Here is an 18,937-nt window from a genome sequence, read left to right on the forward strand (position 1 = left end):
TACCAAGCACGAGGCATATGCTTGGCCTGGATATCACGTGCCATTGTTTTTACTCGTATATTTTTAAGTAGTGGCTTTGCGCGCAGAAAACAAGCATAGAGATTAATATTGGTTTTTTTTATATTACTCTTGAAATCAAATTTTGTTAAACCGGAGTCCATGAGATTTTTAGTATTTTTATATTGGTTTTTTTAATAATCATCAAGTCGGCGGAGAGACAATTTGATATTTTAATTAATATAAAATGGGTATTAGTTGCCGCATTTAGGCAGGACATGAAACCGCGCATGGTGTGTGAAGATAACCTTTCTTGATATAGTTAGAATTGTCTTAATATCTTCTTCATTTCTAGGCAGCACGTGTGACATACCGATTTTTGGTGTGGCGCCAACAATTTTTTTTTTTTTTTTTTTGTTTTCTTTATCCTCTTTAATTTTCACGCATGACCCTTCTCTAGATTTTCAAAGGAACTTTTCAATTTGTTTTTCCTTTAAACCTGGTGCATGTTCTTTTTATTATTATTTATTTTATTCGAAATAATTTATAAAATAAGATTTTGTTTTCAATTTCATCCCCCATCAACTTGTTCACCTATTAAATTTGTGCCTTATACTTTTTATCGTTATTTATTTTATTTGAAATAATTTATAAAATTTGATCATCTTTCAACTTTTTTTATTTGTCAGGTTCGATCTCCATTCTTTTTAATAATCTTAAAATTATTTTTCAGCCAACACACTTAGCTTTAGTTTGGTACACTACATGTCTAGTAATGCGGTTGAAAGATACTTTTGTCTTAAAAAAAGATGTTAGAATATTTTTTAAATACTTTTAATTTTGATAATTTTGAAAAAAAAAATCAAAATTAAAAAAAAAACATCCAAATCAGTGTCAACATAATATTTTTCTAATTCAAGTATATTTTGAAAAATATTGCATAATAACATCAAACAATGCCACGTATCTAAATAATTTATTTTTCATATTTACAAGGTTTTACTCTATCCCAAAGCCAATGAGGCACCTCAAAAGAGTGAATGAAGATTCCGTATATGCAACTCTTATCCCAAGATGTACCACACCACATCGTGAAATGTTTTTTTTATCTTGATTAATTTACCATTCTCATTCTCTATTTCCTGCCATATAAAATAGAAATAAAAAATAAATTCCAAATCAAACAAAACTGAGAAATAATAAGAGACAAAAACTAAAATACGACCTCCTATAACACCCTACAAAAAAAAACCCATAAGAAAACGTGGCAGCCAATCGCTCTCCACACGTGTAGCCAAAATCATGGGCACACGGTACTACTTGCCCGCTCTCACCTTCACTCTTCTGGCAGTCTATCGTTTTTTGAATGTTCAAAAAAATCACACCCCCCACACACACGCACACTCTCTTCGACAGTTCTAACGGAACACACTCTCTCTCTTTGTTATCCGCTGTTTTCTCTCTAGGTTTTTTTTGTTCTTTCTAGAAAATATTTCTTTTTTTATCTTTTTTATTTTATTTTCAAGATCTGGTAACACTACCTGTCTTTGGAAATAAAGAAGCTGAAAAAAATTAATTCAAGTTTTTTTTTTTTTTAATATTATTTCTTAAGTTCAGTTATATGATTTTCTTGGATCCTTCCTCTCTATTTCTCGCTTGCTTCTTTGCGGGATTTCCGATCTAGATTTCTGCTGCTGCTGCTACATTGCATTGCACTGCATGTTTTTTTTTTTGAGTGATAATAATGGAGAGATTTCAGCTCAGAAGGTCCAATTCCTCGCCTTTTTCTCCTCTTCATAGTCATAATCTTAGCAGAGAAGGTAATTGTTTTTGCAATTTCAAGCTTAGAAATGTTGAAGTGGTTGTTTTCTTTCATTCTTCTCCTACACTTTTCTCAGCATCCAAACAAAGTCTTTTTTTAATTTTTTTTCCTTTGCTGGCCTTTTTTATATTTGTTTTTAGAAACAAAAGTAATGCAAAAGAAAATCAGTCTGTTTTTACTTTTTTTTTCTTAAGATTTTGCAGGCAGTTAAGCTAAATAATAGTCGAAATTTCGCTCATTTGAATGCATTTTTGGTCTTTGATTGAATAAAAATTATAGCATTTATTCTTCGTTTTTTTGCTCATCATTTTGGCTCCTGCACTAAATAACAACTAGATTGAGCTTTGGCTTTGTTTCTTTGGTTTAGTTAAAGTAAGCTTTTGATTGAATTACTTTATGACCTTTTATTTATTTATTCTATGGTGGTATTGGCATGATTATTTTGCTTGTTTCTTTTACTAACTCAATGGCTGTAACAAGATATGATTGCAATTCTTTAAAGTGTTTTCTTTTCAATTTAGACTAATTATTATTCATATTCTATTTTGGAACTTTTATTATTATTATTATTATTAAAAAATATTCTTAGTCCTGCGCTTGCTATTTCAAGTTTGAGGACAATACCTTCTGTATATTGTGGAAATTCACAGGACGTTCTTTAACTTCGCATGCTCAGAACGACACTTCTTCGATGATTTCTTGATTGGATTAGTTAACTCTTGCAATTTTTGTGTCTTGACTCTTGCTATCCCCTCTTCCCTTTTACTTGCAACAGCAAACCTAATGTTGTACTGGGAATTCATTTCCAGGAAACGGGCTGGTTGGGAAACCGAGAAACTTCCCAAATTTGGTCTCTGATTCTAGTTCTCAGAGCGACGACGATCTGGTGTGTGTTGATTGATCTGCTTCTATTTATTATTTCTCCCTTTACAGAATTGATTGAAAAGCAATCCTGCCCAGCTATATGAATTAGGAATTTCATCTATGTCAACTTTCTCTTGTATCTATTTAATTTATTACTTGCATTCATAGTTGTGATTTGAATCATTTGGCTTCTGTAGTTCACTCGTGAGTTGGGGTGGAGATCTCCAAAACAAGCAGCTGGAACACCAATAAAGAAGTTATTAGAAGAAGAGATGTCGAGAAAATCTGATTCCAAAAGAAGGTCACCGAGTGTTATTGCCAGATTGATGGGCCTTGATGGGTTACCACCGCAGCAATCTTCTCATAAACAACAAAAGAAGTCCTTGGAGAACTACACACAAAGGATGGTATTGACAGAGAAAGCTCAAAGAAACAATGCCTCATATGGTCGGCGGTCATCCAGAAAAAGCTCGAAGGATGAGCAAGAATTTAAAGATGTATTTGAAGTTTTAGACCCATCAAAGATGGATAGTAGTAGTTACTCGTCACGGGGAACTGCACACTCAAAGCTCACAGCGGCAGAGATGGCATTCATTCAGCAGAAATTCATGGATGCTAAACGGCTTTCAACTGATGAAAAGCTTCAGAATTCAAGGGAATTTCATGATGCTATTGAGGATCTGGACTCCAACAAGGATCTTTTGCTGAAATACCTTCAGCAGCCAGATTCCCTGTTCACAAAGCATCTGCATGATCTACAAGGTGTCCCTTCACAATCCCATTGTGGTCAGACTCGCATATCAGATATGAAGCCATCACATCCTCCACACTGTGGGAGCAGTGGCCTAGGCTCCAATATAGAGAGGCAAACTGCATTGAAGAATCGAAGAAAAAACCATGTTGATCCTGCTAGCCACTCTCATGGCAAGCATGGAGCTCAAAACCCAGTCGAGTTGTCAAAAATTCAACTGGATCAAAAAGACGAGTCCGCCATTCTCCCTACAAGGATTGTTGTTCTGAAACCAAATCTTGGGAGAACGCAGAATTCTACAAAAAATACTTCATCGCCTCAATATTCTCGTGCTTCACCTTTAGATTGTAGGCAACACACCGAACCTCCTGGTATCAAGAACAGGGAGGTGGTGTCATATGGAAAGAAAAAGTTTCCTGATGATGCAGGGCCCTCAAGGTATAAGTCTAGAGAATCTAGAGAAATCGCAAAGGAAATAACTAGGCAAATGAGAGAAAGTTTTGGCAACGGCTCCATGAGTTTTTCAACACCTGCTTTTATAGGGTATGCAAGGGATGAGAGTTCGCCAGACATGTCTGAAAATGAGTCTGCAAATGAATCAGAGGAGACAACAGTGACTTCCAGAAATTCCGTTGATTGGAGCAACCGATACAGACCTTCATCATCATGCTCTACCGAGTCATCAGTGAGCAGAGAGGCCAGGAAGAGACTTTCAGAGAGGTGGAAAATGACTCATAAGTCTGTGGACATGGGAATCGTTAGTCGTAGCAACACACTAGGTGAAATGCTTGCTATCCCCGATTTGGAAACAAGGTCGGGAAATTCAGATGCAATGATCTGCAAAAAAGTATTTAGTGATAAAGGTGATCGCAAACATGGAGCAGTTAGGAGGGATGAACCTTTGGGTATTAGCAGCAGGGAAGGCTGGAAGGATGTTGGTACCGGAAATCTATCTAGATCAAGGTCTGTGCCTGCTACATCTACTGTGATCAGCAGTCCTAGACTAGGCATGCGCCATGAAAATGTATGCCATGACAGATATATAATCCCAAAGCAATTGATCCAGCAGGAAAGAAACAGAACAATAAAAGGCAATTTCAGTAAGAGAGAATGTTCACCTTCTAGAAATTCCAGATCCCCTACTAAGAATTCTCACGTGTCTAGCTGCTCATATAGAGATCACAGTGACACTTTCCGGGAAGTTAATTTTGGTTTGGATCAAGTGCAGAGCGAGATCGCAGAAGATGATTCACTTGAACAAATTTGTACAGTTTCTGAGACACCAGATTCTATTGTCACAGATACAAGTTTAGTTGTTGAAAATGTGGTGGATGTGGCAATTGAGAACAAAGCCATGCCTTCGATGCCTATTAAACAAGAATCATCAACTTACATGTTGGTAAAAGGCGATTCCTCTACTAGTGATCTGGAAGTTTTAAGTTCACAGGTACGGTTCTTATCTTTAATGGATGACCTTTGTGCATGCTGGCATATTATGAGCACTGTAGATAGAAACTTCGAGCTATAGGGTGTTCTTCCTATCAAATCCCAATGTTAAGGAAAGGAGAATTTTGCCTGTTTATCTTCTTCTCTTTCCTAATAATTTTCTACTGCAGTGCAGAAAATCAGTCAGTCAGATGCGTATGGTTTTTGACTCGCGACTTCTGACTTAAACGTTTTGCTTTTCCCTTAGATTGGAGTTTCAGTTCGTGGAAATATATCATTAAAAGTAGATTTTTAAATATTCGAACAGCTACGTGTTTCTTTTCTTTTATTATACTCATGCCAAGATTGCAATCTTTAATATTCTGTTTCAGAAAAAAAGTTCATTTTTTCTCCTACTATCTGTTTCCTTGAGCAATACCAATCATTTGCTATGGCCATTAATCTAATTTAGCTGCAAGCTCAATATAGAACCTACCTGGCTTCTCATTTCAGTAAATTTTCTTGTTTGATGACCTGGACACCTTTATGTCAGATAACTTTCTCGCACTGTCTGTAGAGGCAATTGTGGTTGAGCGCATGTGTTGTGTCACAAAGTGCTCTTTGAACAATTCAAATATGATTCTGTCTTTGAGATATCTTTAAATTAGTTGACAGAATCCTGGTGCTCTTGCGTTAGTATATATCTATAGAGATACAAACACTCAAGTATGCACATCTCTTCCCTGCTTTCTAGGATACATATGTTTAACATTTGCTTCTTTCCTGAAAGCTCGAAGTATATTTTCTTGTAAGTGTGTGGCTTTAGTTGAATGATCCAAAACAATTTGGTGCTGGTTTAATTGAACTACTCTGTTGTCTCTATATAATGAAATGGATACTTCAATTCTACATAGTGAACAGTTAATCTCAGCACTTGTTGGTGTTTCAGAAACCATCAAATGGGCCATCCGATAAAGGTTCAGTTTCCATGCAGCACCCTGTAACCAAAGTAGAATCTCCAGCATGCTCGAAGGAGACTGATCAACCCAGTCCTGTCTCGGTTCTTGAAACTCCTTTTCCAGACGACCTGTCATCTGGTTCTGAGTGCTTTGAGAGTCTCAGCGCTGACCTGAGTGGTAATCTTGAAAAACTGTTTAGCTTGTTAATTCTTCATTCATTGGTTGGTCTCCACTTGGGATTTGAATCATTGCATTTGAATTGTTCAGTTTGCGTTTGCGTTTTCGTTGTAATTTATATTTGTTTGCTTTTTTCATGACTCCACTTGGAGTTTTTGAGCACAAGTTTTCATTTAGTATGTTGTTGCTGAAAGAATAACAATGAGGGGACAAAATTATTCTATTACTTCGAGTATAAATGTTTTGAAATCTTAAATAATGAGGTTTTGGTTGATTTAATATGCTAAGACCAGTCATTCTTTGTCTTCATTGGTTTGTGGTTTCGCCACTATAGATAAACCAGTATCTTTCTTGTAAATACATGGCCGATGCATTCTTGAGTGAGACCAAAAATGGTGTTGATTTTGAGAGAGAGAAATCTTCTGCTGCAAAAATTCTCCCATTGATGGGAATTTACATTTTCATTCCTATTATTGCTGCCTTGTTTAAGTTTTTTCCCCTTCCTGTAGGACTTCGGATGCAGATTCAACTACTTAGGTTGGAGTCAGAAGCATATGAGGAAGGACCCATGCTCATCTCAAGTGATGAAGATACCGAGGAGGGCCCTGTTGGATTTACAGAAGAGAGACAAATAGCTGCCGAGAGCAAGGAATTTTCCTACATAGTAGATGTATGTTTAGACTCCGGTATTAATGATGCCGATCCTGATACTTTTCTGAGAACATTGCACTCCCCAGAATGCCCTGTCAACCCCTTGATATTTGAAGAACTTGAGAAGAAGTACTGTAATCATGCATCCTGGCCAAGGTCTGAAAGGAGGCTGCTGTTTGACCGTCTAAATATAGCCCTTCTGATGATTTACCAGCAATATGCAAATTCACACCCGTGGGTAAGGTCTGCAACCATGATTAGTCCCAAGTGGATAAAAAATGGACTCAAGGATTGTCTTTGCAAATTGATCGGTAGCCAAGTTACGACAGCTAACGAGGACGTCGCAGCGGACAAGATACTGGAAGGGGAATCGCCGTGGTTGGATTTGAGGGAGGACGTTGATGTAATAGGTAGGGAAATTGAGAGGCTATTGACAGAAGAGTTAGTAAGAGAGCTAGTAGCAGTGTAGGCACACAAGTTCCTTTTGATCTAGGAGGGTAACGTATACTACGGAAACGTAGGAATGAAATCATCATTTCCTTAGATGGTGAATAAATTGATGAACTCCTCTTTGCATAGAAAACAAAACCCCCATCGCAGATTTAGAGAAGTAAAACAAGATGAACTGAAGTCCTGAGTTTCCATGATTGGTTAGCCGCTCGGCATCGACCATAGGTGCCCAAACGTAATCGTCGTTTTAACTGCGTAGGCTCAAGCCTGCTCAAAAATTCTGGTTCTTTTGATTTTGTGTAGGTAATTTTTAAAATGTGTTTTATTTAAAAATATATTGAAATAATATTTTTTATTTTTTAAAATTTATTTCTGACACTAAAACATCAAAAGTTAATTTTGATTTGTTAATTTTTCAATTATGTTTGAGCAAATATTATTCAAGTGAGGAAAAAAATCAAATAAATGTAAATATTGCTAATATTATTTTAAAATAACGATTGGATCTCAATTTTTTATTGATAAAATCATCTCTAGTACTTCATTTTGTGTGTGTGTTTTATATTATCTTTTGCACCAATAGTGCATGATAAAATATTTCTTTTTGATAAAAAAAATTATTTAAAATTTTATTTTATGCTTATGAGTACTGAGTTTTCATAGATCACTTCCTATTTGCTTAAACAGTACTTAAATCTTGATTTGATTTGTTATGATTCATCATAATCTAACTTTCTGTAGAAAAGAATTATAAAACTGTCGTGCAATTTTCTTTGTTATTGAATAAATAAGATTACAATGCGTGCGCGCATTGGCCCATCCTATTATTTTTTAAAAACATAAAAAAAATCTAAATATTATTAATGTGTCTCTAAAAAAAAAATTAATCATGAATTTAAAATTTATTGCATCCTAAATAATATTTTTATCTAATATTAAGACGGAAACACAGTGAATTTATCTAGATCAATCCAGGATGACAAGCAAAACTTATAGAGATATTCTTGAAAAAAACAAACTGAAAAGTTAAATATCCAACTAACTCAATATTGAATGATAAAATTAATAGAAAAAAAATCAAACTAAATTTTGAAAAGAAAAACCATGTGAACTCGAGTTAACCAACCACAACGTAAGTCATGCACACCATCGAATTCAACAATGTTTTTAACCCATAGATTATTTTTTATTTAATAGATTTATATAATATTAAAACACATGAAGATTTTTTTATATTAAATATTTTTTAAAAAAGAAAATAAAAACCATGACATGTGCGTAGGACTCAGATAGTAAAGGTATATTATTGATACCAAAAGGTCAAATTGCATTTTTTTTTTAGTTTTAAATAAAAATATATAATCAATAAATAACAAAGAGTGAAATTATATTTGTTCAAATTGAGGAACAAAAAATGCATTCAACAAAATAATAGATTAGATGTTGTGGCTTAACATGTTTAACTTATGATTCGGGTCAAGAACTCAACTGGATTCTATATTTTTTCATAAATCTATAGTTATACAAAATATATTAAAAAAACCAAAACCAAAAACAAAAAGGGCCAATAAATAGCCTAACACCCTGGGATTGTGAAAGGAAGAGCACAAGTGCACGGGCCTTCAAGCCAGGCCTGTGTCTAGGCCTGTGATTTTTTATTCATTAAAAGCGGTGGATGGTTTGTCATTTGTTTTTAGAATAAGATAGATGATGTGTTATATGTGAATCCAGAATTTAACCACCATTACAGTGGATGAAAAATCAGGCCTATAATTAGTTTTCACCCAAAATACTCATTTTAATCTGAAAACACCATACAAATACTCTTGAAGCATAAAAAACCAACATATCAATCCAATAAACAAAAAAAGGTCCAAATCAAAATATTACCCGAATATAATTTCTCATTCTTGACTTAGTTCTAGTTTTTTAGGCAATATTGAAGCTTAAAACAACCACTATAAAACTCCCTTCATCAAATGGATCTTATTGATATTAATTTTAACCATTTTGATGGTCGACATATATGTCAACAATGACTTTCTCTTTTTATGTTGGATTCCGGTGAATGTCTCTCTCTTGTCTAAAAAGAAAGACTAAAAAATGAGGAAAATGAAGTTTGGTACCAAGATGAAATTTTTGACAATTAAAAGGATCAACCACTTATTAACTGAAAAGATGGGGTATCAACTATTTTTTTTAGATAAAATTTGAAGCTGCCACTTATTTTCTCCATATTTTTCACTTTTGTCCTCTGTGTTTTGACTTCACATTTGTTTAAAAAAGATGTGATTGACTATTAATTTGGGCTAAGAAAGGCTCAATCTTGCAAATAAATAAATAAATAAATTCAAGGATTAAATTGAAAAGTTAGGAAAAATTAACAATTTTAATCCATAGTGATTTGTGAGAGAATGCACAATGCAACTTCAAGAATAAAATAACCACACGACTTAGTTTATTTTAATCCTAAATCATTTGTCTTTTTATAAACGATTTCCAACTTTCTAAATCATATAACATAGTTTATTTTGCAATCAAGGGAAAAAAGAATACATTGAAGAACTAAAATTTTTTATTTTTCAATCATGAGAACTAAATAATTATTACAAATGGTGTATTTTTGCATTGGATTGCCAATATAATTACCATTATACCGTTTTCCAATAATTACAAAATGATTAGATGATTCAACAAGTAAGCCTATTTGTTTAGTTTATAATTATGCAAACATATAAAAACATAGTAATCTTGCAATCATTACAAAAAGATAGCATATATACTAAGCAAATATATAAACTTGTAAAAGATATAGGAAAAACAATCTAGTATGCAAACTATCAAGTGTTGAAATAATACTTAAACAAAACTAATTTAGAGTACGTACTTGTTGAAATCCTTATAAAATATCCAATCTTGAAATTTTATTTTTTTCAATGATTAATCATTTGTCTTTAAGGCTTTATTGCTCATCACATAGTGCAAAAAGACTAACTTCAATAAGCCTCATAGAGTTCCAATAAACTCAAAGAAATTATACTCAATATCTCTCCACAAAGATCAAACCTAAGCTCAAGAATGAGTAAAAAAACACATCTAAGAAAAAACCAACCATATAGAAATAAAATAACTCAAGAGATTTCTTAATCCTTTTTTACCGACCCAAGACACATTTATTAGACTTGGAAAACATAACATTAATTGCTTATAATTTATGAATCTTTAAAATTCATGAATGTTCATAGTTTATGAACTACTTATAATTTATGGATATTTATTAATTATGATGAATGTTCATAGTTCATAAATTATTCATTAATTCATGAAGTTTCATAGATTCATTTATTATTTTCACATAATTAATGTATGGTTCAAGTATTAAGATATTTTATGGACTAAAAGAAATTATTAATTAAACACGGACTTAATAGCAAAATATTTTTCATTAACCAAACCCAAGCCCAAACTCATGAGCCCACAAACCCACTACCCAATCCAAAAAGCTATTTTAGGTTTGAAAGTTTTGCTATCCAAAGGTTCTTTTAGAACAATTTCTCATTCTTCTTTAATTAGTTTTTAAAAATATGTTAATATTCCACATTAAAATACCAATGTTGGATTACCAACATGGTTTTAACCCTAAATATGAGTGAACGTGATATTTAATTTTGACGTAAAAGGCCCATTACATGTTTTTATAAAATAAATTCCAATAATTCCCTAAATGAATGGAAATTGTTTGACCAATATAAAGACTCAAATAATTCATAAAGACATACTAATTTGATATATCACTACATCAAGAGAGGTAACTTTCAACTTTGAACATTTCTTAGTAAAATACTACTTTATTTTTCTTCTTAAATAGTGAACATGATGTCTTCAACGATTCATATTTTTACATAAACCAAGACAATAGTACTTATATAGCTCTTCACCTAGTGTTTTCTTTGGTTCTCATGGTTATGTTCATTTCAGTTCTGAACAACTCCTGGTTTCTTGAGTGCTTTAGAGGATTTAATTTTTTTATAATTATCAAAGAAACGATTATATTTATCACTCATATAAGTGATATTTCATTAAGAGTATTGTACTATATTCTATTTGGTATACCAAAACATGACAATCATTAAGAGCACAATTTGTCCTTTATCATGCTACAACTAGCACCACTTTTATCATATGGATAAACAATAAATAATAATTTTCAGGTACTACTGAGAATGTTATATGACTTGATTTTCTTTTTAAACCTGGATATTGAGATCTTTAATCAACTAGATATGGTTACAATCATTACATTCTTTTATTTTTAAAGGTTTTAAGTTCATTTCTCTCATTGAAATATACACAAACTCACTTAATTGCAAGCTTCACATAGTCAATGAAAGTAATTCTATTTGAGAGTAAATGTTTAAGGATACTTTATTTATGATGTATACTTACTATTATATATACTACTGTGTACCTTTATAATTGAAGACTAATTGTTGCAATGCACATAAATTGTTGACATTAGTTTTGACCAACATGAAATATAAGAGTTTTATTGAGAGTAAATTTATCATGATCTCATGTCTTGGATCATGGATTCAATGAGTTTACTAAGATTGACTCATGTTTTTTTTTTACATTGCTTTTTTTTAAAGTTTTATTGTTGTTTTTTTTTTTTTTCGCATCTTTAACACTTGATTCATTTGAGAATTAAGCTTTATGATTTTATTCAATTTGCTTTCGATGAATTAATTTTGGTCTCACAACTAGGTTGTAGAGTTGGTTTGTTGGCTTGGATAGACTCGGGTTGTTTTTTTTTTTTTTACCTTTTCTTTCAATTTCATTGTTCAACATTTTATTTGCTAAGAATTGAAATTCATATTATTTTTTTCCTTTTACTTTTTATGTGATCATCTTGTTTTTATTTAATTTTTATTTTGTTAACAAATAAGATCATTGAGATCTTTTAAGAATATTGAGAACATCTATTTCCAAGGTATTACCAAGCATTTCTTTTTGTATTAAATCATTGTTAATTTATTTTTTACTTTATTGTTGTTGATATTATTTTGCATTGCTTTAACTTCTTTTTTTTATGATAGAAAAAATTTAGTTTGGCTCGCGGCAAGGCACAAACTTTATATATAGTAAAGTTCTAATAAATAATTTATGTTATACTATTATAAATCATTTGTCATTCTTATAAACTATTTTCACCTTAAATCATAAAATTAAAAGTTGAGGAAAATAACACATTGAAACACACAGGTAGGGGTGTGCAAAAAAACCGGAAAACCGAATAAACCGAGAAAACCGAAAAAAAATTAACCGAAAAAACCGAACCGAGAAAAAAAACCGATTAAACCGATTAGAATAGTTAGAAAAAATCCCGGTTCGGTTCGGTTTTCGGTTTTATAATGCAGGAACCGGTTGAACCGGACCGAACCGAACCGGTTCAAAAAAAAATTCCCTAACCAGTGTTTTGTGTTGACGGTATAAATAGAAAACGATGAACTCTCGCCTCTCTCCACTCGCTAGCCCTAATTCCCTAACAGAGAAACACTCTCCCTCGCCCTTGCCGTCCCCCCTCTCCCTCGCCGCTAACCCTAACCAGAGCACCCGCCCCCGTACCAGAGCACCCACACCCTCTCGCCTCTCCGCCTCTCCGCCTCTCCCTCTCCAGTCTCCTTAGACTTAGAAAATAGAAACACGGTTACACAGATCCAAAACAGTTTGTGTTTCCATCGTTTGAAACCAGTCAAGCCTCTCATAAACAGATCGACGTTCCTCTTCATCTACGCAAGATCACATGGTACTCCACAGTCTCCACTACTCCGAAACCGAATCAGTTCTATAGCAGTGAGTTTTAATTTTGTTTTTTCTGTTTTAATTAATTAATTAATTAACTAATGGCTGCTCGTATTTTGCCTAGATTTATCTGTTTATCATCTATTTAATTTATTGTATTTGTTTTTTTTTTCAATGCAGAGGTCAAATAATAAAGATACAGTTGCTGTGTTGATTCTGTTGAAGTGAAGGCATTCTGCTTGCTGCTTCATGTATGTCAGAATTTATTCGTATGTTTTTTAATTTTTAGATTATTCGAGTTAATTTGGATACTGTTAGAAAAAAAAATTGTTGATACTGTTAGAAAAAAAATTGTTGAAATTACTGATTATAAAATTGCTTTACTAATTTGTTAGCAATTTCTATTTAATTATTGATAGTGTATAATCATCCGTATTTAGTACTGGTTTTTTTTTATGTTCAATGTTTATGTTTGCCTGCTTGGAGTTGTGTCTCCTCATGGCTATTATTACTGTGATTCTGTTCTGTGAACGAATTTAGTTTCATCACAAGAAAAATGATGTTTAAGTCTTTAAGATAACCTGTCAAATTTTTCAAGGCTTCATAAAACATAACCTGCAAATAATGAAAACAAAAATAACTCAAATAAGCTCTACAGAAGCTGTCAATTAGTTTTGAGATTTTCTTTTTATGTTTATCTGTGTTGGTTTTATGCCCTGGTTCTGGTTTGTAGTGTGATAATATCACTTACCTTGCCACTGCTTCTGAAATGAATGGATGATAATGATATATGCCTGAGAGAGACAATGTGTTTTTCTTTGCTGAATTCTTGTTTTATTAAGGTCATTACTCATTAGTAGCAATGAAAAAATAATGGAATCTAGATTAATATCGGAATGAGGGTTAATTTAATATACAAACTCTTGCATGTTAATTTAATATACAAAATGCAGATAATTGGCACTGGTCTGAAAACTGAATTTTTTTTTATTTTATGAAAAGAGAATAATGTTTATATATATATTGTATTGTATTATTGTCTATTGAAATTACAAAATACAATCTTAGCACTCAGCAGCAGAATTTTTTTTACAACATATCAACCAAAATAAAAGAACTTAACTTGTGAAAATAATCTTTAAAATTACAGCTGAACTTATGCATGTCATATTATTGTTAATCTATTATAAATTATTGGTTTTTAACATGTTTTCATTATGTAATAACAGATGGAAACTACTCAAATTCAAAGTGCTTCATCCACGGGCACTACACCAACATCAACTACTTCTCCAACTTCAAAACCTAATGCAGAATCAACCAATGCAGGATCCACCACAGATACAAAAGGTAAACAACCTCAAGTCCTTACATCTAGGAAAAGAAATGCTGATGATAAAAAGAAGTCACAAATTTGGGATCACTTTACAAAACTTGATGTTGATCCTAAAACCCCTAGAGCTGAATGTAATTATTGTGGAAAACATTATGCATGTCATACTATTGTTAATGGCACAAGTAATATGTGGAGTCATTTAAAAGTGTGCAAGAAGTTCCCTTTTGTGATTGATAAGAAACAAAAGGTTTTGGTATTAGAACCTAAGATAGAGAAGGGTGAATTGGGAGAACAAAATGTGGGAAGTCTTAAGGCAATAGGTTATAATTATGATGAATGTAGACAAGCACTAGCAAAGATGGTTATAATTGATGAGTTGCCTTTTAATTTTGTGGAGGGTCGGGGATTTAAATTTTTTGCTAGGACTATGCAACCTAGATTTGACATTCCTTCTCGTTTTACAATTATGAGAGATTGTTTGAAACTTTATGTTGAAGAGAAGGATAGATTGAGGACAGCTCTTAGGGGTCAACGATTGTGCTTGACAACAGATACATGGACATCAATCCAAAATATTAACTATATGTGTTTAACAGCTCATTGGATTGATAATGACTGGAATTTGCATAAAAGAATTCTTAATTTTTGTCAAGTTTCCAATCATATGGGTGAGACAATTGGCCAAGTTATTGAGAATTGTTTGTTGGAGTGGGGGATTGATAAACTGTTGACTATTACATTAGACAATGCAAGCTCTAATAATGTGACCATTTCATATTTAAAGAATGTGATGAAAGATTGGCCAACTAATATATTGTCAAATGAGCACTTGCATGTTAGATGTTGTGCACACATTGTAAACCTCATTGTGTGTGATGGCTTGAAAGAGATTAATGATTCAGTTGTTAAGATTCGAAATGCCATTAGGTTTGTGAGATCTTCACCGTCAAGGCATCTTGCATTTAAGAAGTGTGCTGAAAAGTTGCATATAGAGTGTAAGAAATCATTGTGTTTAGATGTTGCAACTCGATGGAATTCAACTTATCTTATGCTAGAAGCTGCTGAAAAGTTTGAAAAGGTGTTTGTGAGGTTAGGTGAAAAAGAACTTAGGTATATGAGTTACTTTTTGGAGGTTGATTCAAAGGGGAATAGAAAAAACATAGGGCCACCTGGTTTGGAGGATTGGGAAAATGCAAGAACTTTGGTTAAGTTCTTAAAGATCTTTTATATGGTTACATTGAGATTTTCTGGCTCATTGCATGTCACATCAAATTCTTTCTTCAATGAATTGATTTACATGCATACAAACTTGTTGCAATTGTGTAAAAATAAAGATAGTATTTTAAGTGGAATGACAATGAAGATGATGTTAAAGTTTGAGAAGTATTGGGGTTGTGAAGTAAATCAGAATTTTTTATTATATGTGGCTAATGTCTTAGATCCACGTTTTAAGTTGAAATATGTGAAATTTTGTTTTGGTGATTTGTATGATTATGACAAAGCACAATTGCTAACAAATAAGGTGAAAGATACTTTGATGAACTTGTATGAGTTTTATTTGAAAATTGATGAAGTGGTGGATAATAATAGGCATAAACAGGATGTTAATGCTATTGATGATGTGGAGGTAGATGTTAACACTTTGGCTCGATTCAAAAGACATTTGCTGGAGGTGGATAGTGTGGAAAATAAAAATGAGGTTGAGAGGTATTTGATTGAAGGTTGTGAGGATCCTAATGATGATAAGTTAGATATTTTGGGTTGGTGGAAAAGTAATGCTTTGAAATATAAGATACTTTCAAAGGTTGCACAACATGTTCTAGCTATTCCTATATCCACAGTGGCTTCTGAATCAGCATTTAGCACAGGTGGTCGTGTACTTGATCAATTTCGAAGTTCTCTCTCTCCAGCAACTGTTCAAGCACTCATTTGTTGTCAAAATTGGTTGCATCATGGATCAATTCCAACTGATATTAGAAGCTTGATAAATGATCTTGAAACCTACGAAAACCTTGAGTCGGGTAATTTTTTTTAGAAATTTGCACCTTTTATTTTGTTATTTATTAATTAAATTGTTTGCAATCATCTAACATGTCTAATTTTTTATTTTGTAGAATTTGGTGGAAAGTTACATTTAGTAACGGATGATAATTAGTTCAAAAGTTACTTTGATGGTAAAATACTACTATTTATTTTTACATATTCTAATTTATTTTATCATGTTATAATTTTAGATCTTGATTTTCAGGTTTTGATGTCAATGGTATTACGGAATCAAAGTGCAATGTTCTTGTCATCTTGTTGTGCTTTTTGATTGAGATGATGTGCACAATGAAGATTTATATTTTTTGCATGAAGTATTTTATTTTTTATGGCAATGTTATTTGTTGTTTTTTTAAGCCCATTTTGAAGGCAATGCTTTGTAATTTTAATTTTAATTTGGTGTGTGTGTTATTTAAATTTTGATGCATGAGGAGTCCAAACTCCAAAATATAAATATTAGAAAGATGTTCAACATATTAAACATAATATTAGCACTAATAATTTAATATAAATGAATATTTAGTGAAAAAATATTAAATATATTATAGAATTTTGTAACAAAATTAGAAGATATTTACATTAATTACAAGCCCATCAGAAAACCCATCAGAAAGCCCAATAAAAAGCCCGAAAAAGCCCAAAAGGCCCAAAAAAACAATAATACAGGTTTTCCGGTTTTTCTAATAAAAAAACCGAACCGAACCGAACCAAAACCGGTCGGTTTGAACCGGTTCCGGTTTGAATTTTTAAGTTTTTCAAAATTTGATTTTGGTTAGTTTTTTGGGTAAAAACCGAACCGAACCGAATTTGCTCACCCCTACACACAGGCATGTAATATTCAATTAATGAGAGAATAAGCACCGAGACTTGTGGCCCAGCGGTCTTGGCAGGGTTTCCTTGTCTCTACATCCTGGGTTCAAGCCTCAGCGTGCACGCTTGTTACCCCCGCGGTGTCTTACCTGCCTACTGGGTTTACAGGGTGTTCAGTGGGTCCGGGGATTAGTCGTGGTGCGTGTAAGCTGACCCGAACACCCCGGGTTATCAAAAAAAAAAAAAAAAAAGGGAGAGCAAAAATAATTGCTATAAATAATGTTTGGATTGCTAACACGATTGCCAGGACGTTGCATTAGTACTCAACTATATAGCACAATATTCGGGCCCTCATCAATCACCCCTGATTCAAAATGATGGCGGTGAAGGTTATATCTCGGAAGGAGACTGTTCTTTAGACTTTAGAGGGTCCAGTACTGGCAAGCTTGGGAGATGGTGGTGGTGGGCTAGCAAAGAAAATGGCACCTTTGGGGATTAGGGGTGGTGGTGGGCTTGCAAAGAAAATAGCACCCTTGGGGATTGGGGGTGGTGGTGGTCTAGAAAAAGCACCGGTAGCCTTGACAGGCTTGGGAGATGGTGGTGGTGGGCTAGCAAAGAAAATAGCACCCTTGGGGATTCGGGGTGGTGGTGGTGGGCTAGCAAAGAAAATAGCACCCTTGGGGATTGGGGGTGGTGGTGGTCTAGAAAAAGCACCGGCAGCCTTGGGAGATGGTGGTGGTGGGCTATATAGATGGTAAACGGGAATTCTGTTGAGGATTGAAGATTGTTGCTGGCTAGAAAGATCACTGGCAGCCTTTAAAGACCGGCTAGCAAAAACATTGGCACCCTTGGCAGGCGGTGGCGGTGGGCCATGTATATGGTAAAAGGGAATTCCGTTCAGGGATTGGGATGTTTGCTGGCTAAGCAGTGGCCTGGCATTCGTGGAAGAGAAGGCAAAGCCCATCATGGCCAGCAAAACCATTGAGGCGATGAGTAATGGTTTCATGGCACCTTCCACCACCAAGTCTACCATTCTTTTCTGTTTCTTTCCGTCGTTCAGTCCTTGATGCATTCTTAAATATGAGTCGGCCACCTAACTAAAGGTGGAAGCATATCTGGTTTCAATACTAAATAACATATAAATCGATAGAACCACAGAATCGACTGGTTTCAAAGATTTGAGATATCTTAGCCTTTAATTTCTCTTTTCAAGTTGCCTTTTTTTGTCTTAGATTTCGATCCCATCGCTACAAAATCTTGATTCGGACATGAAGACCACGCCAAGTGGGATCCAGATACATTCATTTAGAAAGAAATAGTGTGCTCACGTCATATTTTGGGATGGTTCTCGGAATTTATTTTATTTACTTTTACGATAATTAAAATAGGTATTTTTGGTCTGAAAAGAAAGTTTTAATAAAAAAATTAAAAAAAGTTATGAAATTAACCTGGTAAAAGAATAATAAATCTAAGAAGATTATGTTAAAATCTTCTAACAAAAAAACAAAGTAAGTATTTTATTCTTATTGAATATTTATTAACCTACTTTTTAAAAGAAAATTACATGTAATATTCATATCAATTCATAAATTAATTGTTAATAATACCATAAAAGCTATAATCTATTTGAAAATTATGATAAAATGGGAAATTTTTTAAAAATCATTTTAATAATTTTTATTTTAGTGAGTTTTATTCTAAATAAAAAAAAACTAAAGGGGCATTTAAAAATAAGACCAGGTGCCTAGACCTGATGGATGTAAAATAATAATAATGTTAATACCATCACTACAAGAGGGGGTACCTGGTAGTGGAAAAGGAGCAGTAATGGTGGTGGAGGAATAATAATA

At 33.3% G+C, this 18,937-nt stretch overlaps 2 protein-coding genes across 3 annotated transcripts; one reads left to right on the plus strand and one right to left on the minus strand.

The window, feature by feature from the left end:
* Positions 1-1,355: 1,355 nt before the first annotated feature.
* Positions 1,356-7,234, plus strand: LOC7492258 (uncharacterized). Of its 2 annotated transcripts, none has more exons than XM_024604518.2 (5): positions 1,356-1,817; positions 2,629-2,705; positions 2,881-4,881; positions 5,809-5,995; positions 6,505-7,234. In XM_024604518.2, exons 1-5 carry the CDS (start codon positions 1,742-1,744, stop codon positions 7,113-7,115), a joined length of 2,952 nt encoding a protein of 983 aa, XP_024460286.1. In that variant the 5' UTR covers positions 1,356-1,741; the 3' UTR covers positions 7,116-7,234. The 2 variants fall into 2 exon arrangements, with proteins under 2 accessions (XP_024460286.1, XP_002308481.3); XM_002308445.4 differs by having other exon boundaries at positions 1,358-1,817; positions 2,595-2,705.
* Positions 7,235-17,502: 10,268 nt separating this feature from the next.
* On the minus strand, positions 17,503-18,120 carry LOC112327998 (leucine-rich repeat extensin-like protein 3). The gene has a single exon (XM_024603765.1). It carries the CDS (start codon positions 18,118-18,120, stop codon positions 17,503-17,505), a length of 618 nt encoding a protein of 205 aa, XP_024459533.1.
* Between the last annotated feature and the right edge of the window lie 817 nt (positions 18,121-18,937).

Source organism: Populus trichocarpa, chromosome 6, assembly GCF_000002775.5.
Source record: "Populus trichocarpa isolate Nisqually-1 chromosome 6, P.trichocarpa_v4.1, whole genome shotgun sequence".
In the NCBI taxonomy this organism is placed as follows: domain Eukaryota; kingdom Viridiplantae; phylum Streptophyta; class Magnoliopsida; order Malpighiales; family Salicaceae; genus Populus; species Populus trichocarpa.

Excerpts from the sequence above, each read along its gene's own strand:
- LOC7492258 (XM_024604518.2), top strand. The coding sequence starts at position 1,742 with ATGGAGAGATTTCAGCTCAGAAGGTCCAATTCCTCGCCTTTTTCTCCT. Across the intron at positions 2,706-2,880 it reads CTCAGAGCGACGACGATCTG|TTCACTCGTGAGTTGGGGTG; the intron begins GTGTGTGTTGAT and ends TGGCTTCTGTAG. Across the intron at positions 5,996-6,504 it reads TCTCAGCGCTGACCTGAGTG|GACTTCGGATGCAGATTCAA; the intron begins GTAATCTTGAAA and ends CCCTTCCTGTAG.
- LOC112327998 (XM_024603765.1), bottom strand. The coding sequence starts at position 18,120 with ATGGTAGACTTGGTGGTGGAAGGTGCCATGAAACCATTACTCATCGCC.